General features: G+C 39.8%; 1 protein-coding gene across 8 annotated transcripts in view; it reads right to left on the reverse strand.

Moving 5' to 3' along the window:
* The window catches only part of UBR5 (ubiquitin protein ligase E3 component n-recognin 5), a 66976-nt gene that overhangs the window by 12915 nt on the left and 29068 nt on the right, over window positions 1-24993 (reverse strand). For 6 of the 8 annotated variants that reach the window (XM_081204260.1, XM_081204262.1, XM_081204264.1 and 3 more), the window contains 30 exons: window positions 22329-22446; window positions 21447-21631; window positions 20525-20634; window positions 20093-20205; window positions 19688-19831; window positions 18911-19022; window positions 18562-18716; window positions 17259-17456; window positions 15954-16164; window positions 14377-14503; window positions 12408-12559; window positions 11910-12005; window positions 11365-11488; window positions 10965-11062; window positions 10242-10390; window positions 9742-9833; window positions 9058-9204; window positions 8846-8964; window positions 8625-8751; window positions 8381-8510; window positions 8015-8175; window positions 6491-6730; window positions 5903-6026; window positions 5034-5145; window positions 4369-4500; window positions 3550-3807; window positions 3017-3285; window positions 2443-2654; window positions 1956-2186; window positions 344-417 (listed from right to left, as the gene is read on the reverse strand). In XM_081204260.1, the coding sequence (XP_081060386.1) occupies window positions 344-417; window positions 1956-2186; window positions 2443-2654; window positions 3017-3285; window positions 3550-3807; window positions 4369-4500; window positions 5034-5145; window positions 5903-6026; window positions 6491-6730; window positions 8015-8175; window positions 8381-8510; window positions 8625-8751; window positions 8846-8964; window positions 9058-9204; window positions 9742-9833; window positions 10242-10390; window positions 10965-11062; window positions 11365-11488; window positions 11910-12005; window positions 12408-12559; window positions 14377-14503; window positions 15954-16164; window positions 17259-17456; window positions 18562-18716; window positions 18911-19022; window positions 19688-19831; window positions 20093-20205; window positions 20525-20634; window positions 21447-21631; window positions 22329-22446 (4520 nt within the window). The remainder of the gene's footprint in view (window positions 1-343; window positions 418-1955; window positions 2187-2442; window positions 2655-3016; window positions 3286-3549; window positions 3808-4368; window positions 4501-5033; window positions 5146-5902; window positions 6027-6490; window positions 6731-8014; window positions 8176-8380; window positions 8511-8624; window positions 8752-8845; window positions 8965-9057; window positions 9205-9741; window positions 9834-10241; window positions 10391-10964; window positions 11063-11364; window positions 11489-11909; window positions 12006-12407; window positions 12560-14376; window positions 14504-15953; window positions 16165-17258; window positions 17457-18561; window positions 18717-18910; window positions 19023-19687; window positions 19832-20092; window positions 20206-20524; window positions 20635-21446; window positions 21632-22328; window positions 22447-24993) is intronic. The other 2 variants (XM_081204258.1, XM_081204259.1) reach the window with 2 other exon arrangements.

Below are 24993 nucleotides of genomic sequence, written 5' to 3' on the forward strand. Positions count from 1 at the left end.
CCTAACGTTAGGACTTTTTTGGAAGATTCTCTTAAAAACCACACTAGGAATACAAAATGAATTGGTGCAGGTGAACCCATCACTACCATAAACTCCAGAAGCTGACTAGGTAAGTTATTCAGTGGCAGAAGAGACACTATGAACATTTTCAAAGGCACTGAACCCTGGCACTGAAATAGGTCCTACAGCTGACCCCTGAAAAAAACAGCTAGGACTTCATTTTTATCAATTTTATTGTGCTTGAATAATTACTGATGTCCGTGAATCATTTAAACCCAAGATCCAGAGATATGATCAAGTCTCTATCCAGCTCCCCACAACCCCAAACTGTACAAGTACTAACTTTGATTTGTGTCATCATCATTTTCATGCTCTGAATCTTCATTGTCAAGACCAAGTTCCAAAAGTTCCCGGGTCCTTTAAAAAAAAGTGAATGACAGGTTATTTTAGATGGCACGTGGTACTAAAATTTACTAGTGCTACACAAGAAAAATTATTAAAAAATATTATATCAGCTATACAGTCCTACAGCTATACCATACACATGCAGGTCCCGCTTTCCTTAGAAATGGTTCATTAAGTGAGTGAGTGCATAAAAAGCTTATGATTTCCATTGATTCCTATGGAGGAAATCCCAATGCGTTCCCATGGCTTGCCGGCCTACTGCTTGCCCCTCCATCCTGAATTACTTCCTGTAAAGCTGCCATTTTCACCAAGATCAGAGTTCTTTGTTGTTGTTTAGTCGTGTCCGACTCTTTGTGACCCCATGGACCAGAGCACGCCAGGCACTCCTGTCTTCCACTGCCTCCCGCAGTGTTCTTACTGTGCTCCTATTTCCTCAGTCACAGCTTCATTTGATAGGGGTCGTCCACGTCCAGCTGCTGACCGGAGCTGCAGCCAGAGGAGCCGTCCCACCCCACTCCACCCCATGAAGCTGTGACTAAGGAAAGGAGTCCAATAAGGAGCTTGAGCTAAGTAAAAATGGCAGGTTTAAAAGAGGCAATTCTCAGATATTTGTATACACAGAGGTTCCGCTGCTTGGGTATCTGATTCAGATGTTCAGGTAATGAGGTTAGGGTACAAATTCTTAATGTCTGGATAAATGAAATTTTGTATAATAAGTATTTAAGACCTACATGTATAGTGTACTCATATTTTTATAATGTAATGTTCTAACTATAAATGCAAGTGAAGGCTTAGTGCCAAACATATTTATTTGTATCATTGTGTGTAACACCTTTCAACAAATTGAAAAGGGTAGTTTAAATCCAAAAAGCTGAATATATTTAAATCCTTCCACTATTTTAAAAACAAATTGAAGCACCGAAGCAACAACATTCATTTCCTAAGAAAAGGATAACTGGGAGAATAGTGTGTTTATGTTTATGATTATGATGAATGCTTCACTTGCCTTTCAAAAAATACTTTGAAAGACAAAAGAGAAATAATAGGATTGGTATGTGGGTCCTTGTAAATTGGCTTCTATGAAATTATTATGTTTCTCGGTACATTGTTAAATTGTTGTTTCCTGTTGAAAGAGCTTGAGTGCCTGAACTTTGGTTTCGTCAAAGAGCTATGAATATATCCTGGGAGAGGAATGGAGGCATGTGACCATCAATACTATTGCTCTGACCAATGTATCATTCCAGACCACCTTTCTGGTTTGGTACTGGGGGTCCATAACGTTCCCTCCTTCATTTTGCAGATGCCAAAACTGAAAATGTTCATATTTCTAGTGAATTCTCATAACCAGACCAATATTTCAGCAATAGCTAAATTCCAGGTAACACAATACTTGATTACCAGAACTGCATCATCTTCAGCTATACATATATACTAATCTATTGCATATGCTACATATATAACCACAAGACACATGCATTAGTGTTATGAATCAAAGGGGACACCAATGCCCATGTCTAGCTATATTTCCATTGAGTAATTGGCTTCCGTACCTCTTCCGTTCCAGCTGAGGTGTATCCAAGGTAGTCTGCTGGTTCATTGCTTTAATCCAATAAATGAGAGCTTGAAAAACATATGCTACATGTTTCAATGAGCAGACATCCAAAACTGGAAGAACATCAGAATGCTCATCGTTGTGAGAACGCATCAAGGAGAGGGCGTAATTTAAGAAGTCCCCCCTTGCCGACATCATCCCCTGACGAGCACTAAGCAGTGTAGCACGCCTGTAATGATTAAAAAAAAAAATTGTTTTGGGCCACAGAAGTGCATAGTTTAAACTGGGGTAAGCCTCCAGCCCTGGGCTGCTTTATTTGGCAATGCTAAGAGGAATACTTGCATTTTAGACCAGGGGTGGCTAATCTTTTGGTCAGCCAGCCCTCCAAGGGCTACATTTCAGTGTGGACAACTGCACTGAATTTTTGGCTTGTGGTTACTTAGAGGGGGAAACTAAAATACAACTATTAAGGTACATTTGCATACCTTCTGCCCTCCAAAGTTCTTAAGCTAGCTTCTTCTCGTGCTGTCATCCTCTCCCTCCTGGTTGAGTTCTGTGATGCATGAAGTGGGTGGTTTGGGTGCCCTGGGTCTCCAGCAGAGGCAAGGGCAGAACCATAGCGCAACTGAGCTTCTGTGGAGTCCATAATGCTCACCATCCAATTCCACGTGGGTATCAGTTTTTCCTCAACGTAGTTCTAAATCAAATGTGATCAACATTTTGTATACATACGCACAAACATAAAAAATTCAGACAATTTCTGAACCATACCCCATTGAACCAATTACACAATGTATCCACTTTGTTCGTCGATTCCCCTAAATTTCAGATTGAACTGTTACCTTTACCTAGTTCCCAATCCACCAGTTTTAGGGTCCGGAGGAGGGGAGAAATTTCCCTTCCTAGTGGCCAATATAGGGGGCAGAAGAATGATAATAAGCATGAAACAGTAGTTATTTACTGTTACTATACCAAGGAATTTAAAGGTGTAAGCCAGATTTTGCATTAAAGTCACTCCAGTTTAAACATGAAAATTGGCATATCTTTGTTGCACTTTACCTGCAAATTCACTGCATCCTGGTATGTCAGCTTCACGGCAGCTGGGATCTGAGAGTACACCAGGTGATTGTATTTGGGAATGAGGCCCATCAGATCAGATATTTGTCGGATCACAATGCTATATGCCCTCGCCAAACTGCTTGCCGATGTTAAATAGCTGCTAGCATTGCTAGCCTCAAGAGCCGCTGCTGCTGCCGCCGCACTTGTGCTGATGGTGCCACTTCGACGCAGGTTTGATGGATCAATATAAATCAAGCCTGCTGAACTTGCTAAAAGTAGAAAGAAACACATTCAGGGGGCGTCAACAGCTAAACAGAAGTGAGCTCCAGTATTAGCACAAAGCAGATTATCAATATTTGATCCTATCCAGTCCATAAATGATTCTTAAAATAACAAAGCACTTCACATAAATTACTTGTACCCCTTCTGATCAAGAAAAAACAAAATCAAAAATCAGTTCACTGGGTAGGAAATCAGAAAAAAGTAAGGCCCAGTGGAGTAAAAAAAAATAATAATTATAATTTTTATAATACCTGCTGGAGCAGAGGTACTAGATGGAGCAGTGCTGGTAGTCCTCTGATTCTGGGTGTTACGTACAGCCCACTGCATTGAGCGGGGTGCCTGGGCGGCACCATTGGCATGAGAGCTGTTTGTTGTTCGCTCCAGAGGCTCGTCTAGCATAAAGGTCTCTTGCTCTATATCATCACTCTGGCTGCTGCTGCTATCTGAATCACTGGTGTCATTGGACTGAGAGTCATCCTCAGAAAAAAATGCTGGAACACTGCTGGCACCTGTGGGGAAAGATATACTATAAGGGTCACTGATAAGAGAGCAGGGTAAGCTTTATTTATTAGGCCAGAAATCCAAAGTATACTGTGGCACTCAGCTCCTACAAAGTAAGAAAAACTTTTTAAGAAGCACACAAATACTTTCCTACCTCACATTTTTTCAACGTGTTTTTAGAAGACAGAGCTGCAGATGCAACCCCACCTTTACACATCCCTCAGGCTGCAAGCATAACAACATTATTAACCTGACAGTTGCTGCTTGATTTTATTTTGTTTTAAATTGTTTTTGTTGCTGTAACCCACCCTAGGACCTTATGGTGAAGAGTTCTATTAACAACAATGAACAACAACAATAATAGTTAAACATTTCTGATTTTCTCCTACAAAACAGTCAAGGTAACTTAAAAAATAAGCAACTTGTAGACTTCAAGGTTTGCCCATCAACCTCTCTCAGACTAGGGGACATATTTAAATTCTTTTAATAATGTACAGCAATATATTGTCGTCGTCGTCCCCCCCAAAAAAAAAATACATAAAAATGAAGGCTGATAAAAAGAATATTACCTGCTTCTGATCCTGCTGTAGCTGCAGTGACAACACTTCTGCGGCCACTGGCATTGTCCTGGTTGCTATGGTTACTCTCACTATCACTCTCCGTTTCTGCTGCTGCTAGAAGATCCAACTCCATATCACTTCCTAATAACAAATTTATAGAATTATGTTAACACAGTGGTCTGCATGATACAATATTTCAGATTCTTCACAAAGCTATCTTTCATTTTAAGCTCTCCCGCTGCTCAACTGTTGAGAAGATTAAGGCACTCCAGTAGGACATTAACTACTGCTTAACTCAACCGCAGAAAGCCATATATTTATCTCACAAGCTTGCCGTTTTTGATACCAATATTACTAATGCACAATTACCAACATGTATAGCAATACAAGTTAGAATGAAATAGGGGGTTGCAGTAGCTTTCTGTTTCGTTTCTAATCAACCCAAAGAAGGTACACTTTACAGTCCCTTGTGTATGGTAAAACCTACGGGTTGCATCCAAACTAAGATAGCCACACTTAGGTTCCATTGAAATAAATGTAGAATGTCAGCCATCACTACCTTCAATGGGACCAAAGTGAGAGGAAATAGGACTCACTGAGGTACAGAGGACTTATTCTGGATCCAACCCTGTGCATGTCTTAAAATTACTAATAAACATGTCCAGGTATCATACCATCTTCATCATGCTCATCATGCTGCCCTTCTGCCTCAGCATTTTCCTCGCCATGTTCTTCTTGCTCATCATGGTGGTCTTCTTCCCCAGCTACCCCCTCTACCACCTCAACCTGAAACAAGAAGATTTTTTTTTTTTTTTACACCATGTAAATGCTTACGATCTTCAAGGATGTTTTGTAAATACAGCTCTCAAAGCTATGGCTGTTTTAGACATTTTCTATATTGTTCAATACCTTATTTTGCGCTCCATTCCTAGTTTTGGGCCTGCGCTGTAACATTTTGCTACCTTAGGCAAATAACAAAATGGCATCTCGCACCCCTAACTCCACCTACAGAAGTATGGCGTACTGATAGTTGAATCTTATTCTAAGACTGGTAATGGGACATCTGCCTTCTGTAGAATGTCAAAAGTAAGTGATGCTCTACTATTTTTCAAATATGTGCATTTTTTGTTGCGATGAATATAAAGTGAACACATTGAAAAGTGATGCTGAGTTCATAATAGCTTTTTGTTATTATGTATTTTCTAAATTAAAGAGAACTTTGAGGTTAAAAAGTGGTGCTCATACTCATAAAAGTTGGGAAAAGAGGGCATCAAATTGGCTACTCCCAGCTCAGACAATAGACAAAGCCATTCTCTAAGGTACCACAGGACTTTCTGCTGCTAGAGGCTAACATGGATTCATTTCTGGTAGTGTGTAACACCAAGGTTGTACACTCATTTACATCCCAAATTGCAGTATAGCTGAAACTTCACAAGCCAACTTATTATTTTGCATTCTAGTACTAGATTCATTTAACATTTGCACTGATATCTACTTTAAAATAAATAGAAGGTTGCCCATTGAAAACAATTAAGACAACAACCTCTTCAACATCTGCTGACACAATGTCATCTTGTTCTTCATCTCTGCCACGAACTGGTTGAGACTGACTGATCCGCCTTTGCTGTGGATTTCTAATAATATAGGACGACTGAGACTGACTGGAACTACAAGAAAGAAAGAAGCCTTTTTTAAAAATACAATTATATATATTTACACAGCATCATCACATATGATTTTCTTCTCTTCACACAACAGTATCAACTTTAATACAGCAGACAAAAGAACCTCCATAAGTATATTAACATTAGTTTAAAATAGTCAGTTGAATATAATAGATTTCCCTTCTTGTTTTTGATAGCTTCTTCATTTAAGTTATTTTGAGCTACCAGCCCAGTCCACTTCCCATGTTAGCTGTACACCTTGTTCTACCTATGGCTTGTTTAACAAAACCACAAGCCATCTCACAGATGAACAAAGGAGCCTCAGCTTGTTTCTCCAAAGCTTGGTTGGTCTGCCAGCTGCTCCTGCTTTGCGCCTCTCTACCATAGTGAATGTCTGAGGATGGAGGGCCAAAACATATATGATTTAGAAGAATGAATTTATAATGATAAACATTAAGGAGCATTACCTGCTGGATTGATCAGATGATGGCCGGGGAGGTAGTGGTTCTACTGAGAACAGTTCTTCGCTGCCTTGCATAGCATCTATACTAGTGCTTGCCAATGTAAAAGGTGCCGTAGGACGTGCAATACCCATTCTGACTGGGATAATGAGGGATTCCGCTACATTGCACAATTCCTCCACAGCGTAAGGTAGCAAAGCTTGGAATACACGCTTGCATTTCCCAATTGGCTGTGGAATGAAGTTACTGGAAACAAGACGTGGGAAGGGAAAACACTGACATCAACAGCCACATTCAAAAAGGTTCAGAATACACAAAAACCAGAGCAGGTTGTTTAATGGTTTTGTATTTGCACAACTATTTATCTGTTCATCCTGTTCAGTCAATAGTCAAGCTGCACTGCTTCCCCCTTAACACTGCTAAAATACAGCCCTTCTTTCTGTCTCTTGGGCAAAAATTCTGGTCCCCACCTCCAGTCTAGTGGTTGGCCTACTGTTCCACTAGCAGCCCGGTGGATACAAAACAGTATGTTGAACTTTACCTTAAAACTGAAAGAAAGTTAGAAGTATATTATACAGTTGGAGCACTACATTTATGGGAAAAGACTGAAAACACAACAGGTTTAATTATAAAACGGTGACTAACCCATTCATGTAGCTTTTCATAAATCAAAGCATTTTATTTACTCTGCAGTCTTTCTAGCAATATGAATCAGAGGCATAGTGTGGTACCCAAGTTATACGACCATGGCAGGCTTTGGCTTACAGATGGTGGGGGGACAGTGCTACTATGCGGGATGCTGTATGGAGACATGCATCCCCATTTGTTCCTATGTTTCAGGATACACAGCATGAGAAAGCCCCCAAGGTTTCTGTGTAATAATGCTATCTGTAGACACAGATGTTTCATTGTACTAACTTTTGAAACATGGTTTGAATTTACTCTCCAGAGGACTGTTTCCAGTTGATGTGTACACCACCTACAAAATACAATGACATCTACCCTTGAAGATGATCTGGAAGTTGCAGATGGTGCAGAACATGGCCACATGGCAGGAGCGGTACAGCAAGATAGGACCACACAACACCAATCCTGCATGAACTACACTGGCTACCTATTTTTTGGTGCTGGGTCCAACTCAAGGTCTTTATATACTAAAGCGCCAACAACTTAGGACCTCACTACCTGCTAGTTCTCTCCTTATCTGCCAAGCCAGGCCTTGCAATCTGCTGGAGGCAGCTCATTTTGTAGACACACCAGTGAGCATAGCTCGCTATGCGGGGGGTGACATGGTCTTTTTGGGTAGCCTCGCACTTGCAGAACTCCCTCCCTATGGGGATCAAGTTGTCCCTCTCACAGTTTTTACAAAGCAGCTTCATTCACACAGGGATTTGGGAGAAGTCTGAGAGCAAATGGCTACTCTTGATGCTACTGAACTGTTGAGGGGCATTTTACAAATAAAAAATCTTAAGCATTCTCTCTCACTGCCCCAAGCAGTAATTCAAGTTTTTTTATATTAAAAAAGCTTACTTTTTCTTTTTTGAGGAAGCCATTTCCACACTGAGGATAACAAAAACTCTTGCCACAGAACGCAGAAACCTCATTGTAACAGAAATTGCTTCTTCTCTGCGACCTGGAGTATATTTGTTCTGCAGTTCCTTTACAAGTGTCCCCAGCAAAGTATCTAAAAGCTGCAAAGAAAAGTTTACTGGAGCAAATGTCTACTACGGCTACGCAACCATGCAAATTCTTGTGCAAAGGAACTGAATACATAAGAGTTAGGACAAACTTGCCACAACTTAGATCTGCTAATCACATTAACATTCATACCTTCTAAGCGCATAAGCATCGAATGGACAAATTTCTTTGGCACTGTGTTATTTAAATATGCCTTACCAGTATGTCTGCTGTACACTTTACAATAAGGCAGTGTGTAAAACAATCCAGCCGAATAGTTCCACTTTGCTGATTAAGATACACTTGTTCTTCAGGCAACAGATGACCAATCCTACTGCTTGCACTAAGACTTGGAAAAAAGCAAAAGAAAGCAGGGAAAGAGGAAAAATAATGTAAGCTGCCAAGTCTATGATACAAAGTCAGTGCTCAAAAGTGTAATCATAACTAGTTCGTTAATACACACGGGTCTTTGTTCTCCTGTGAGCCAAACATGATCATAGACTTCAGTGCATTCCAATCTTGCAAAACCCGTTCCAAGGCAAGCTGTGCAAATCGTGGAGGTTCTAAATCATGATCTGGCATATCCGAATCTAAAGCCAAGGAATTAAAGAAAAGCATGTAAGCAGTTACTGCAGCAGTTGCTACAATAAGAGAAACATCTTGTAAACGAGAAAAAGGTCCCACCTTCAGGATTTGCAGTCTTACGATTACGGTCTTCCCTAATTCTTGGTGGCCTGTACTGGCAATGTTCTACTGTTTGTCTTGCAACTGTCTGCACCAAGAAGAGCAAAAGATGTTCCCCCCTGTAAACATAGAAACAAACCAAGAGTTGACATAGGAACTACACTGGGGCTTTTTGTGGGGCAGATCAATCCCACTATACAAGAGACACTTGCCTACTATTTGGCATGGTGACAAGGTTCGTGGTGGTGAGCAGCCGGAAAAGCAAATCAAGACGAGCAGACTTCTGTCCTGCAATTAATGTTTTGCACTTGCATTTCTCCCAGCAGTCACAGTAGGCTGTTGGGGATGTGCGTTTGAGCCTGAAAGTAGAGACAAAATGTGTTAATACAATTTATAAATTTATAAACAGCAGTTTCCATATTGATATACACTACAACCAGTTTCACTATGTCCATAATCACATTTTTTTTAAAAAAAACTGCTAATTCAACTGAAGTGTTTTTCATCTAAATACCATTTTCCAGTTCTTGTTTATGAAAGGCTACATTAGTCTGAGGAAACGGTGGCCTTGAAAATAGGGTGGCAGCTTCTCCCCCTATTATCAGTCCTAAGCAAATGCCTTATTTATCTCACCTCTCTGTGACACTGCTGGAGAGGAGGCTACCTAGCTGGTTACATCTCCACTCCCCATCCCTACACTGTGGACCCAGGCCCAAGTTGCAATTCCAGCTTCCTTCAATCATCTATCAATCCGTTCACTAACGAAAATTTTAGGTACAGCATAGCACTAAAAGAAATAAAATTCTACTGCATTTTCAAGCAAAATGAAACTGAATCATCCCTGAAAATACACAGCAACCTACAGAAGTCTTGATATTAGGAATAAACACACGTACTTGCAATCATGACCTTTGTGGCACACCCTTGCGCACTCTGTGCAACAGCACAGAGACTCCAGTAAACCGCATGTCCTACATTCAAATATATCCTACAAAGAGAAAATTGAGCATTTTAGGGGGGGAATGGAGTACTATGTATAATTTTACGATGCTGCTTTTAAGTGGTAGCTAACAATTCTATATATGTCTACTTATAAGTAAAGAATCGTCAAGTTCAATGGAACTTACTTGCAGGTAAGTATGCACAAAATTGCAGCCTTATTTATTCTTCAAGAGTTTTCAAGTTAGATTACATTAAAATAATGTTAAGCTTCTTGTTAATGGTTTCTTGTTAAGCCAAAGAGAGCAGTAAGAAGCTTTCCCCCACCCAGCCCTTTCCCCAGAAAACCCAGCAGTAAGAGAAAGGCAAGCATTTAAAAATCTATGCTTAAAAGCTCAGGAATATGAGCTTGTCTTTACACCTAGCACAAAAAACCAATTAAGTTCCCTTATTTTACCTGATTTATGTGCTCTGCACCAGTCCATGTAAAGCTGCATGTATCATTGCAACATAGGACATATAAAGGAGAGTCATCTGGGTTTGTGCCAGTTGGACAAACCATTCCCATAAACACATCCTCTTCCTTTTCACCTGAAGTTGCCTCCGCTTTTTAAAAAAGGAGAAAGATAGTGCTTAAAATGAAGTTATACATACTCTTTGAAGAGCTAACAACTTAAGGTAATAATTCTCAAAGGCCCTCTATGAAGAACACAAAACATCACGGCACTTTAACATTACTGCTAAACCACACTGCACATCAGCTAACCAAATGCACTCATGCTTCCCTCCAAAATGACTTCAAATTGTATTAGTTATACTAAACAAAATTCCTCCTCTATGGAGAACAGGTTTTTATCTTTGTTTCACTGAAAGCTGCCACTATTCACAACCTTCTGTCAATAATTGCCCTGACCTATTTTCACAAAAAAGAAAACCAATGGATATCAGAGCATACCCTCCTGCAGGGAAATTATTACAGGAAACTGTATCTATTGAATCAGACACTTTTTAAAACCAAGAAGATAACAGAAAGTTATTCATGGACAGCAGGAAGACTGGCATTTTCTATTAATTCAATATTTTACATTTTATTCCACTGTCTAATCCAGAGATTTAGGAAGGGGAAAGCCCTCGATTATTGGCATACATAAAGCAAGAATCACAAATAGTATTCACATACCTTTGGCAACTTTTTGTGCAGTTTCTAAAATGGTAATTGCTGCAGGATATGCTCTGCCGCTTACAGCAGACATAAACGGTGTCATACCTCTTGCATCCCTAAAAAACAGTAATATGTCAGTATCATTTTCAGTTAAGTTAAAAAGGCAGTCTTTTAGGTATAGCAGAAAGAGCCTGATTTAGTACTACCCCAACTTTTAAAGTTAAAATGAAGGTAATAGATCTGATGCATAAACAAAAATGGAAAAATCAATCTATTAACAAATACAAAATAGAGCTGTTTATATCAAGGCTCAGTGCAGCTTTGTAAAACATACCCAATTCCCTCAACCATTCTTCATAAAGCTTGGCTTCCCAAGTAGATGAAAACACTACAAGACATGCACAAAAAGACCCCTTACTTGGCTGATAGCAGTTCCCGAAGATAAGGCTGTAAAACCACACTGTCGCATAACAATTTCAATATGAAGTGAGCATTTGCCTTCCGATCCTTTGATTCCACTACAGAGGGTTCTGTAGAAGGACCTGCAAATTGGAAAAGTATTGGTGAAAAATAGCTGCCTACAAAAGTAGCTCACTTACTTAAAACATTCTAGAAAAGAGGGATTCCTGTATCAAGCTATTATGATTAGCCAACACTTTCACAATGTCAGAAACCTGATGCTAAATTATGAATTTGAGTGTATATAAAGGACTGGAAACTTCATGTCCTGAAACCAATATTGGCCAACATATTTTAATGTGTGAAGCAGTGCCAAATAGTTTTAACAGGACAAACAGACTCATATGTTAAGCACCCTTATTCATTATACAGAACGATGGGAAGATGCACCTTCAAGTTATAGGAGGGAACATTTAAGCTGCACTAAAATACATGTATGAAGCGAGCATTTGCCATTTCTTTTTATTAAGTCGTATGCAAGTGTACAAAATAGCATGTTCTCACCTGGTATCGTGGAGGTGCTGGGTCCTTGGCCAGTGCCAGTTGTTGCTGTGGTAAGAGATCCCACAGCAGGGGCCAGGATAAAATCAATGTCACCATCTTTTAGTAAACAGAACAGTAGGATGCACATCAATACATAAAACACACCCCTGGCAATATGCGCACTCCACAGAAACTACCCACACTATATCTTTAAATTTTCTTTCCTTCCAAAGGCTATTCAACGAAACTACTGGTAAGTGCAGCTAACATTATAGCAGATAGCAAGTCACATTACTGAAATAAGCAACATCTGCCTACAAGCTGTAATCAGAAAATTTTAACACTCAGTTTTCACCTGAAAGCACAGAAGTGGCTAACTAGCTAAATGCTTTGCACCACTGAAGTTGCAATAACATTGATGCAATGCATTTCTTATTCCTACGCTCTTTCACAAGTTCACACGAAAGGCAATTTATATCTACTTTTACACTTATGCACAACTGCATGTGAAAATCTTACCAGGGTCCATCGCAGGAGGATCAGGCACCCAGCTTGGAGGAGCGATGGGAGGAGAAACTGGATCCTGATGATCACTGGATGAAGCCCCTGCTTCATGTCTGCCCAAACCTGCTGCTCTCAGAGATCTTCTCATCATCTCTCTCAGTCGCAAACTAAGACCAAACAGAAAATCCTAAAATTAACGCTTGCCTATTCTTGTGCAGGGAGCATACTGAAGGCAACCTAGTGTTCTAGAATGCCAAACTAACTTTTGTCCGCATTTATAACTAATATGTGGGAAAGAAAGCAATATAAATGCCACACCAATTATTAAATATGAAAAAGAAATACGGCACGTATTTTAGACACAGTACTGTCAATGTACCAATTCAACTTTGCATTCTCCTTGTAACTGCGGTAAGCCTGAAGTTGCTCTTGCATTTAATTTATAAGTGAGCACCCGCTCCCCCCGCAAGATGGGGGGAGAAAAGGGAATAACTAGCAACCAAAAACACATTGCAGGTGGTTTGCAAGTGAGTGGGCTCCAACGTAGGAGTACAGGGTGCCAGTGTGGTGTAGTGGTTAAGAGTCTCATAATCTGGTGAACTGGGTTCGCGTCTCCGCTCCTCCACTTGCAGCTGCTGGGTGACCTTGGGCTAGCACACTTCTTTGAAGTCTCTCAGCCCCACTCACCTCACAGAGTGTTTGTTGTGGGGGAGGAAGGGAAAGGAGAATGTTAGCCGCTTTGAGACTCCTTCGGGTAGTGATAAAGCAGGATATCAAATCCAAACTCTCCAGCAATGTATCAGATTCTTATCTGGTGAAAACAGGCTGATAACACAACTTTATGACCACTGCAAAAGTATAGCAATTGTTGTTATACTTTTCCATTCACCATATAGATGGGTTTATGAAGCATTTCTGTATCCTTCTGTTGTGCTGAAGAAGAATTCCACGAAACAGTGGGTATATCTGGAATCACTGTTCACTACATCTATTTGCAAACTACTTCGGCAGTGTTGGATGCCATAAACAAAGCTTTTCAGCCTGTTTTCACCAGATAAGAATCTGATACATTGCTTCTTTCAGAGACTTGCATAGCCTTCAAAGACTTTCAGAGACTTATAAGACACATTCATTTGGTTTTATGTTTTCAAGAGAATCCATTAAGAGTGCATATTTTGCGACTTTCAGAGATTCATAAGTTTTCTGTTTATGTGATTTCATATATTTCATATTACATAAAGAGTGTCTATTGATATCGTATCATTGTATTTGGTCATCGTGTTGCCTTGCTTTTAGAAAGACTGGAGCCAGAAACAAACTCCAATTCTCCTCTATTAAGGAGTTAAGGAAAGACTGTCGTCAATCCCAGCCAAATATGAAAGAACTGTGGCTCAAACCAGACAAAAGGGCACATAGTCCTGCCCACCTGATACAAGTTATGCCCCTCTGGAGGGCTGCTGCCGACCAAACCCTGGGTTAGATGGAGGGTGCTATCAGAGACAAGCAGAAAGAGGGAAAGCAGCACCACAGTAAGTCAGGGAAAGAAGAAGCGAGCTCCCATGCTTACTGGAAAAAGGATATTTATTGTTGTTGCTCATCAAAAGATTTGAAAAGTAGTTTGTGATACGGTATGGTGGTTTTCTTGTTCAAAAAACAAGAGCCAGAAATCTAACCCGCACACACTTAGGAACATGAGAAGCTGCCTTATAATGATCAGTCTGTCTGCCCATCTAACCCAGTATTTTTGACTGGCAGCGCCTTTCCAGGGTCTCAGGAAGAAACTCTTTCTATCACCTGCTACCTGATCTTTTAACTGGAGATGCCAGGGAGTCAATCTGGGACATTCTACATGCAGACGATGTGCTCTATCACTGAGCCACAGGACCTCCCAAGCAGCCCTTTGGATCCTGGCCTGCGTTAATTCATAATGTCTTGCCAGTAATTAATACTGCAATAGCAAAAAGAGAAGTTTCCACTAGCTTACCTTCTGCTGCTAGAGGATCCTGCACGATTTCCCGGTCCATTACTTGACACCACTGAAATAGCATTTGCAATCGCCTCGACGGCAGATAACCTTTCAGCAAATGTGTTCCTTTCGGAGCGCTCTGCTTCTGAAGCATAAAGAAGAAACTTGGCATCTGTTTTTTACAGAGACATTAAACACTAAAGAACAGAAAGCTTCTCTGTCACTTTTATATAAAATTTGTATATGAAATGAACATGGAATTTCTCAATATTAATATGCAAATGTATAATGATGACAATGGGTTTGATTACTGAATAGCAAAAAAACTCCACAGCAGAGAAGAGAAAGACAGGACAATTTAAACTGGAAAACACATAAGACACGAATACACAACTGGGCAATTCTAGCACTCAGTGGTAAGCAGGAAAGGTTAGGTTCTTTTTGCTAAATAAGGAAACCAGTCTCCAAGCAGCCCCATAAATCATTCATTTGCTAGACATCACATTCAGAGGTTCAGAAACATGTATGTACTTTAGAGATTTGGTAAATGAATTTGCTTGCTTTCCTCTCTACTTCCTCACCCCTATTTCCTTTGCAGCATGCTTAGTAGATTTATATGCTGTTATTTTTAAAACTGTAGATGGCCTTGAGCAAGTTAGGAGAAGGGTGTAAATGGTGTAGAAATGTATTTTAAATGATTTAGAAAGTACACTTTCTTCTGCTCTTAGTTCCTCAAAAACTTCATGTATTTTGCCCCACTGCAGACACATACAGTATACATAGATGTTTCCATATTTCTAGTTTAATAGGATTCTCTGTTTTGTGGATCTCCAGTTCATGCTGTAAAACGCAGTTTTAATGCATCATACAGGCCATTTTTTGACATACATTGCTCCTTTCCACCTTCCTTCCTTTCTTTCTTTCTTTCTTTCTTTCTTTCTTTTTTCTTTCTCTCTCTCTTTCTTTCTTTTTTGTTTTGTTTCAACAGTCATAACCTTATGCTTCAAGTTCACAATAGCCTGTTTCGTCTTGAAATTCCTGTCTTTCTGCAAGCGTCATCTGCTAATTTCCCCCAGTGTACATTAGCGGCAAGAATTATGGCTGGATTCCAAGCACTTCCACACATGCAGGCAATGGAGTTGGCGCTAGCTTCTCCGTGCTGCTTTGAATACTGCACCAGATGGTCCCATAACCTCCAAGCACAGCTTTTCAGGACTGGAAGACTGCAGTGGGAAGGGAGCCTTGAAATAGCCTGATACAAGCATGGAACATTGAGCGCAGCATTTCAGATCCCACCCTTATTTCCAAGTGACTTAATTTACCAAGTGGAAAATGTGATGCTGAACTGAAACTTGTTGCCAATTGGGACATTTGTTTCCCTTTCTACCATACTCTCTTCCTGCATTTTCCAACCGGATTGCCTTGCTGGTTTATGACAAGTCTCGTTACTAATGAAGTTGCTGTGCGTGTGTGTACCTGTGTCTGTGTTCGTGCAACTATTTCAGAACAGGTTTTGAACAATTCTGACTCATCTTTCTAGCCTTCATGCAAAAGCTCTCAGAAGAATCTCATCAGCATGAGATCACTGAACTCACCCTCTTCCTCTTTTGTTTCTTTATTACTGGTTGGAAAGCACACAGATACACAAGCATGCAGAATATTTCGATTTCCATCACATCTGTGACTGAGGAAAGTCTGCAGCATTTGTGGATTCTGATCCAAGACAACAGCTTGCTCGAGGTTCATCAAATACTGTCTGCAGGCCTCATAGTCACATCGGAGAATATGCTGCATTAAAGTTTGCTTCTGTGCTCAGAAAAATTGAGAGAGACGTTAATAAAACAAGAGCAAGCAACATTCCCTTGCCCTATGCTACATTCTGCAGCCTCTTTTAGCATCAGTACTTTATCCTGAACTAAACAAAGTATGGGATACAAATGAGATAAATACCTAAAACTGATCGTGTAACATTTTAAAAAGTGCAGGATCAACAAACTGATTTGAGCAGGTTGGGAATCCTATACCCCAGCTACAATGCTTTTAAAATTGCATGTGTGGCAAACAAATTTTAGCTATGCATTTATTTACATTTTAAAAAGCTTTATATCCCATTTATCCCTTTCATAAAGAAGTTGTCTAAAGTGGCTTACAAATAAAAAGCAAACATAAAAGCAACGATAATCCGGTTATGAAAACACAAATTAACAACATTTAAAAAGCAGCTAAAAAGTAAACACACTAGCACTAGAAATCAATATTTAAGCAACAGAATCAAAAGCTTGTTTTAAAAGAAGTTTTCATTTGCTAGTGGAATTTAAATAAAAAGGACTACAACCTATTTTAGCATTGTTTTTAAAAGCATTTTTAATACCTAAATATCCCATCTTATTAAAAACTGTTATTTAAAGTTAATTTCTGGGGTGGATGAATTTTTTTAAATAAATCACAATATCTGAAAATGATGTCCCAAAACTGCTATCACAGTAAAACAGAGAGAAGATGAACGTACACAACTATTTGCACATGATTCTATGAATCTATGTGCTCTTTTGGGTTTGCCCTTCCTGACCAACTTAAAAGTGGAAATGTGAATTAAGCTATCTTTTTTAAAAATCACATTTTCTCCCTCCATTAAAGAGAAGTTAGGTCCAAAGCACCTATAAACAGTAATAGCAAACATTTGAACAAAAAGTAGACTTTATACTAGAAGTATCAATTTAGGCAGCTGCATTTTGTAACTAGCAGTAAGCTACTTCTGTCACAGAGCTCTCATATCTAAAATTACTCTGTTTAGATATATTTGTAAAATGGAAAAGTTCAGTTGAAAACACTGAGTAATCCGGGTGGTGCAGGATAATGTCTCTAAGAGAGAGTATCGCAGATATATATATATGAATTACCTCAACAGCCATTATAATGATAGCAGCTTTCTTTTTGATGGTTGAATTGGCAGGAAGGTTTGTTAAGGAATGAACTCCCATTCCCAGGCTGCTAATAGGTGGAAGATCAAGCCAATCAGGGTCTCTTATTCCACCCATACAATCTTTTGCCATTGGATATATAGTGCCATTTCCATCTCGAAGAATGATTGGAGATTCCTGCACAAAAAGTAGATTTTTATAAAATTCAAATTGTCATTATTTTTCTCATTCGTTATTGATTTGTAGCTCTATCACCTGACATATCAACATAGCTGCACTGATGAAGCCAGTCTGGTGTTCCTGCTGATATGCCCACACAGTGCTGACATCCCCATCACCTGATACCTCTCCCTCCAGGTAAGGTAAGGTAAAGGTAAAGGACCCCTGGACAGTTAAGTCCAGTCAAAGGCGACTATGGGGTGTGTCACTCATCTCGCTTCAGGCCGAGGGAGCCGGCGTTTGTCCATAGACAGCTTTCTGGGTCATGTGGCCAGCATGACTAAACCGCTTCTGGCGCAACAGAACACCATGACGGAAACCAGAGCGCACGGAAACGCCATTTACCTTCCCACCACAGCGGTACCTATTTATCTACTTGCACGGGTATACTTTTGGACTGCTAGGTTGGCAGAAGCTGGGACAGAGCAATGGGAGCTCACCCTGTCGTGGGGATTCGAACAGCCGACCTTCCGATTGGCAAGTCAAAGAGGCTCAGTGGTTTAGACCACAGCGCCACCCGCATCCCTCCAGGTTGTGTCAGACAACAGGTGTAGTACCTGTCATCCTCACCGACCACTCCTGCAAATATCCAGAATGGACTAGAAGACCGAGTTCAAATGCTTTCTTAGTGCAGTTTGAATATAGGAATACATATACATTACTACAATATCTAGTATCAGAAGCATGCATGATTGTGTCCCTCTCTTCTTTGTGTGAGGATAAAACACTGGCGAGTCGTGTCTCTTCAATTCTGCAGTTAGGTTGCAAGGCAAGTAAGAAGAGAAGGGATTCTTCCCAAGATCCATTAACTTCTGTCAGTAGCTTACAAAGCCTTATCCCTCACTATAACATTGATCTACCCACCTTTTCCTTTTTCTTTACCACTTCCTTCACCAGATAGGGATCAGGAGCACTGACAGTCAAGTTAAGTCTGCCATGATGATTTATTTTTCTACATTTCTTGTTTAATGGAATAATTTGTCAACATTAAGTAACCCATTAAAGAGGTACTTTTAGGGTGGTAGGAAACACGAAAAATGCATGAAGCTGAGAAGAAACAAACCTGTCCAGCAGTGAAAATAGCAACACTCCTCTCATTCTGCCCAAGGAAAGCAATACTGCTAGTGGGGAAATTGTTTTCTTGTTCTGCTTTTCCAGTTGCAAGATCAAATATGCAATATCTAACCCAGTTCCCGGTCTTCAGGACGGCATGTACTCCTGAAAGAGTGCAAAAAGGACACTGACCAACAGACTATTTCCTCCAAAAAATATTTCAAACCATTAAACTAGCAAATATTGATTCATGAAATTAAGATGACTCAGTTTAACAATTCTCTAATAGGATAAGTACCTTTCTTTTTTCTAAAGCAAGCAATAGATAAAATGAGAAGGAAAAAACCCTTCATCCTTACCTTTGGAATCTACATTCACAGCTAGGATTTCTGTTTTTTCTGGAATACATAACTTTTTAGGAGTCCTCTGAAAACAATCTGGAACTTTTGGTGTCCCACCAGTTTTTACCACCTGTAACAAAAGCAGATTTCTGTACTTCCAATGCAATCTACAGAATTGGCTTAATTCCCCCCTCTTTAAGAATGTACAATTTGCTTGAAAAGACTAGGATTCTTCTGCAACAGCAGCCAACCAGATGCCTAACAAGCTCATTAGCCGTGCATAATGGTGAAAGTCGTCCCCTCTTTTTTTCTCCCCAGCATGTGATAAGCGTAAGTATGCCATCTATTAATGTGAGGGCTCCACTTAGCTGTCATAGCTAACAGACAATGATCAACCCATGAATTGATCTACACTTTTTAATGCCATCTAAGCAAATGACCAGCACTACATCCCAGCCATGTATTTAAAGTAATTTATGTGTTGCGTGAAGTTCTTTCTTTTGCCTGTTCCAAACCTACTGCCTAATGTCACAGACTCCAGATTCTTATAAAAGAAAAATTACTCTGTGCGTAATTTCTAAAATCTAACTTATGTGTCCCCTTAGATGTCCGTCTTTCTAAACTAAAAAATATGCAACTTCTGAAGACTTTACTTTTAATATCTCTGGTTCTTATATTCTCAAAGTCTGACACCTCTTTGAGATGGAGTGATGGAAGTGAACATAAACTCTAGAAACTGTGGCCACAGCAGAGATAACGGCTTCAAGGGCCAAAGTCCTGGCATTGCAAACATACCTGGAGCTCATCTATCCTGAGCAACCGACAATCTTGGAGAAGAGAAGATGGATCAGGATCCGAACCAGAGCTGTTTGTACAATTTGCAGTAGTAGATGTCCCCGGAAATTTTACAGCAACATAAGCACCATCCACCTTCAGTACCTATAAAAGAGAACATATTGCATAGTGTTGAAGCAGAATTAAAAACTCTCTGAAGTGAAATGGGGGTTCGGGAATCTTAAACTGTACTTAAAACATCCAGAAAAGCAAGTAGTGCCACCACACAAAACCAGATTTTCACCAACAATACAATTTCAAGCCACTATGGCTAGGTTTGCTGTAAAACAGCTTTCTTCTATCCATTTTTAAAGGATTGGTACACAGCAAATTAAAGGAAACTAAGAAAGCTTATTTTATACAAACCTTCCCAACAGGAACATTCTTAACATCTTCCACAAACACAACTTCCCTAAGAGACCACTGTTCTTCATTCACTTTCTCCTCTTCTTTTGGGGCAGGGGTAGATCGCCGCCGCTCTTAAGAAAAAAAGGAATAAATTAAAAGTCTCCTTTGTAGCATGTCTGTGACACACAAATTCTATGTCTAAAAAAGTAGCACATGGCTACTTATGTCACTTTTCACAGGAAGTGCCTTCTGTGAAGTTTGCGCCATCTACTGAAATTGTATTTTGCTAATTTTATCCTGTAAGTATTCCTCTATGGAACACTGTTTCTTACATTATTCATTGTGGGGGTTCAGGAATTAAATATGGATATATTAATATAATTGGCAGACATTGCACCACAGTGGTTTTCGACAAGGCAAAAAACCCCAAAACCTCCCCATATGACTTACTATATGGCATTGATGCACTGCTTGCTATTGAAGAAGCATCACTACAGGTAGAAGCTGGAGACGGTGGTGGACCCATTTCAGTTTTCACTGGTTCCTGTTTGCTTTCAGGCCTAGGATTTTTTAAAAAAACCACACACAAGGCATTTGTTACATTTATTTTCCATTAATATAATGTGAAAACTAGTCAACACTTTGGACAGAGATACTAATTTCTGAATTGTTTGTTAAGTCAACAGACGTTTTTGCTGATGCAATATAACAGCAAACATATACTGCTACAATATACAGAAGAACTGTTTATGGCCATTTTCAAACCATTAATTTGTACTGGGGGGGAAATCAACATACTCTTAAGTATGTGGTTTGCCGGTATGAAAAGGCAATGCAAAGCACATTCTTTGTGTGACCTGCTTCTTTCAAGCATTTGCTAAACAATCTTCAGAGCAATATTTACAGCCCCCTATGTGGGTTAAACCACAGAGCCTAGGGCTTGCCGCTCAGAAGGTCGGTGGTTCAAATCACCATGATGGGGTGAGCTCCCATTGCTCGGTCCCTGCTCCTGCCAACCTAGCAGTTCGAAAGCACGTCCAAGTGCAAGTAGATAAATAGGTACCACTCCAGCGGGAAGGTAAACGGCGTTTCCGTGCGCTGCTCTGGTTCACCAGAAGTCATGCTGGCCACATGACCCAGAAGCTGTACGCCGGCTCCCTCGGCCAGTAAAGAGAGATGAGCACCGCAACCCCAGAGTCGGCCACGACTGGACCTAATGGTCAAGGGTCCCTTTACCTTTACTGCACTCATGTCTGTTTCATTTATGGAAACAGTGTGGAGCTGGAGTACAGAGACCCACAATCTAATGCCAGTTCAAGATCTTTTTCAGCCACCATCTACTGTGTCCCTGTCAAAAGTTTAGAACACTTACTTTGCTTCAGTTGTTTTACTAGCTTTCTCCATGTTCTTTAAACTCTCTGGTGACCGGAGCTGAAACCTACAGCTGTCATTCATATTCCAAACAGATTCCATTAAGACGCCAACTTTAGGAATCCCAGCGCTAATTGAAAAAGCAACAGCTCCAGCATGATAGAGAGGATTATTTCTCAAACACACCTGCAATCAATCAACAAGGGAGTTAAACAACTATTTTTGTTTGTTTGTTACTCACCCTTCACCCTAAAGTCCCATTCATGCCAAATGAAGAATCAAAACTATGTAAGCAAAACAACACTTAGAAGAGGTTAAGTACTTAATATAGTTTTATCAGGTTTTTTAGTAGGGGCATATGGAATATTATCTCTTTCTTAGCTGCGAAAGTCTCTGAATGGGTGTAGCCAATAGAGTGCACCTTCCAGATGTTTCTGGACTACAACTCCTATCATCCTATCAATTGGCTGTGCTGGCTAGGACTGATAGGAATTGTAATCCAACAGTATCCGGAGGGAACCACATTGGCTACCCTTGTTTCCTACCACATAGTTTCCTAATAAGGGCACTAGGTTTGAAGGGAAGGAAAAGGTTAAGGCAAAAGGGCAACTACAGGCACACCAGCATATCGGAAACTTTTTAGGAGCAACAGTGACAACGCAGAGGAGAAAGGCAAGAGCCTAATATGGTTGCAGCTAGTTCACAGCACAGAGCTGCGTATGAACAGGTGGTTTAAGCTCTGTCACTTCAGGTTATGGGAGCACTTACGTTAGAGTCTATCTGCAGACTATTTGCACATGTCACTGCATCATAAAAAGGGTCTTAATGGCGGATTTGTTTCTTCTCAAAGCTTTAAAATGTCACACAGTAAGCCTCTACATACCTGAGTACCAACAGTGATATTTGGCATTGAGGAGATACCAGCACTAGACTTAGGCTTTTTATTTTTGGCTCTAGCCTTTTCCAGCATCTTCTTCCTTTGGCTAAAAGGAACTACACCCCTAGGAGGAAAAATACTAATATAAGGTTTAAAAAAAAAAGAGCTGTGTTATCTTTATTATCCATAAATGTGATTTTCAAGGTGATGTGGTATTGATTAAAAGGAAAAAAGAAGTGCATTTTCAAATGTTTATTTCCAGAGCTAATAAAATAAAATAAGATCTGAGAAGCTGAGCTCCCGAAAACATTATTCCTGCTTACAGGAGGTTCCATGTAGTCATATGTATAGGAAATGTGTCTGTGTAAACCAAACAGGTCCCTCCAAGAAAGTCTGAAAAAACTGAAAGCTCAGGGATGCTGCCAACCCTCACTCGTACACAGCAGCGTTCCACACATCAGCCAAGGAGGCAGAGGCAGCATTTCCCCACTTAGTTCTACCAACAAACCATTGTATACAGCATGACCAAAGACTTGCTTTTGAATTGATTTCTTAATTGAAGTATTTTTAAAGTGCCCTTCATCCTAACTCAAGCAAGGGCAGCATATAAAACTTAACATGCCAAGAATACAATACAATAAAACAATACAGCAACATCACGCATAAAGCATTCAGAGCCAACTGAAAGTTTCAACAACTGTGATTGCTGCCTAAGAAAGCAAAGCAGGAGTTGTGAAAATCTGACTGAGATCTTGCTACCACATTCACAACCCTAGTTAAGCAGAGCCTTACTGACCGGGGAGAAAGGTGGGAAACAGTTTTCATAAAAAGGATAAAGCAAAAAAACCAAGCAATATTCAGGGTTCAAATTTTGTGGCCAGAAAGAAACTGAGGGAGGGCAATGGCTTCACCTTTTTCCCAACGTGTGGAATGTGGCAGTCCATGGGGCAGGAGGGGGAAAGCACTCCTAATCTTTCAGAGCTTTCTAGAAGGTTCCTGCTATGATCTGTGCAGCCAGTGGGACTGTTCATAATCAACCAAAAGAAACTTGCGTTGCTGACCAATGCCACTTAAATGATTGAATCATTTAAGGACACATTGGTTCTCCTGCATTGTTTATTATAGCCATTACTAATCTGATTTAATTTAATAATTATTAAAAGATTTTTCAGGCTACATTTCCAGACAAAGTCCTCTTCAAACAATGTATACAATATGCACTATGAAACAAAATAATATTATTAAAATTTTGATACAACTTGATACGGAATACATTCATGGTCAATTTTAAGTCACCTTTTTAATCAGTGTCTGGAAGAATTAGGAAAACAATATATAGATAAAGGCTTTAAGCCATTACAAATCTGTACAACCTGGCAAAAGCACAAAAGAGTTTAGACAGTTTCAGAGTAATATCCTCCCTGCACCATCAAACCGACACACTTCTCACACATAAAATCTTATTTACAAAAATCAACTAGCACTATTAATAAGCAACTTGGCTTTTGTGCTAGTTTAGACATAAGGCCCCAATGAAAGAATGGAAGTAAAATTAAGCAGTTAGAACTTCTATATTGCACCCCTGCTTCTAAACATATTTTCGCAAGTGAAACCCTCAAAGGACACAATACCTACTCACCCACTGACTGCCAACACAAAACTGGACTGATCCTACAGAAGATGCTTAACCACCTGTGATGAAATGCCTCAACTATAATAATCACAGTTGTGTCTTAGACAACTCCAATAGGGATATCAGCCTTGTAGAAACATTTATTTATAGATTTTATGTCATATGCAGTGGAATATCTATTGTCGTAAAGCTGTGAAGGTTTGTTACGGTAATAAAGCATTAGCTCTTCTAACTCTGAAAGCATCCTAAATACAAAATTCATTAAAATAATTCTGCGTCAAGTCACTTCAATGCTTTAAGGACAAGAGCATGCTTTGTTTCTCTTTGATCCAAGTACAGTCCTTTCTTCAAAGCAATGTAACCTCCTAAAGAATTCTAACTAGAAGAGAAAATTCAGTTCCATTAAAAAAAGAGAAAGATGCGTATGAACAAGGATGGGTAAATTTAATGTACCTTAGTGACCCAGTTCACACCATGGTAAACCAGTTATTGGTTTATTTGGTTAACATGCCAATCTTACCCACTTTGCTCCTGTATGAGCCACAATCACTGTCTTAGCTTTATGTCAAAACTAGGGATAATGGTTAGTTTCAGTCAAACAAATAATGCTTAGGGAGCTAAGAACAAACCTTGACCACAGGTTGTAGTCTGAAGCAAACAAACCATAATCTTTGGTTTCAACATAATGCAAAACCACAGATCATGGGGAAATGACAGGGGGAAATGCTATGAATAAGTCAGACATTAAATCGTTATAACAAAAGGGAGAAACGCTATGGAAAATAGCTTAGAATTTTGTTTGCTCTCTGGCACCATCTGGTGTTGCATGTTTATAACACATTCAAAACACTGTTTCTTGGCTAATATAGCCAAGTCCATGGTATGTTTCTCCCATTCATTAGTCAGGCAATAGCACAGGGGGCAAGATCAGCACATTCTTAGTAAACCATTAACTGCTGTTTACCATGACATGTGAACAAGGCCGATGTCAACTTCTCTTCTATTGGTTTTCAAAGAGCAAAAAACCATTATTTGGAC

Source organism: Podarcis bocagei (assembly GCF_964188305.1).
Source record: "Podarcis bocagei genome assembly, chromosome: 8".
Lineage (NCBI taxonomy): Eukaryota > Metazoa > Chordata > Lepidosauria > Squamata > Lacertidae > Podarcis > Podarcis bocagei.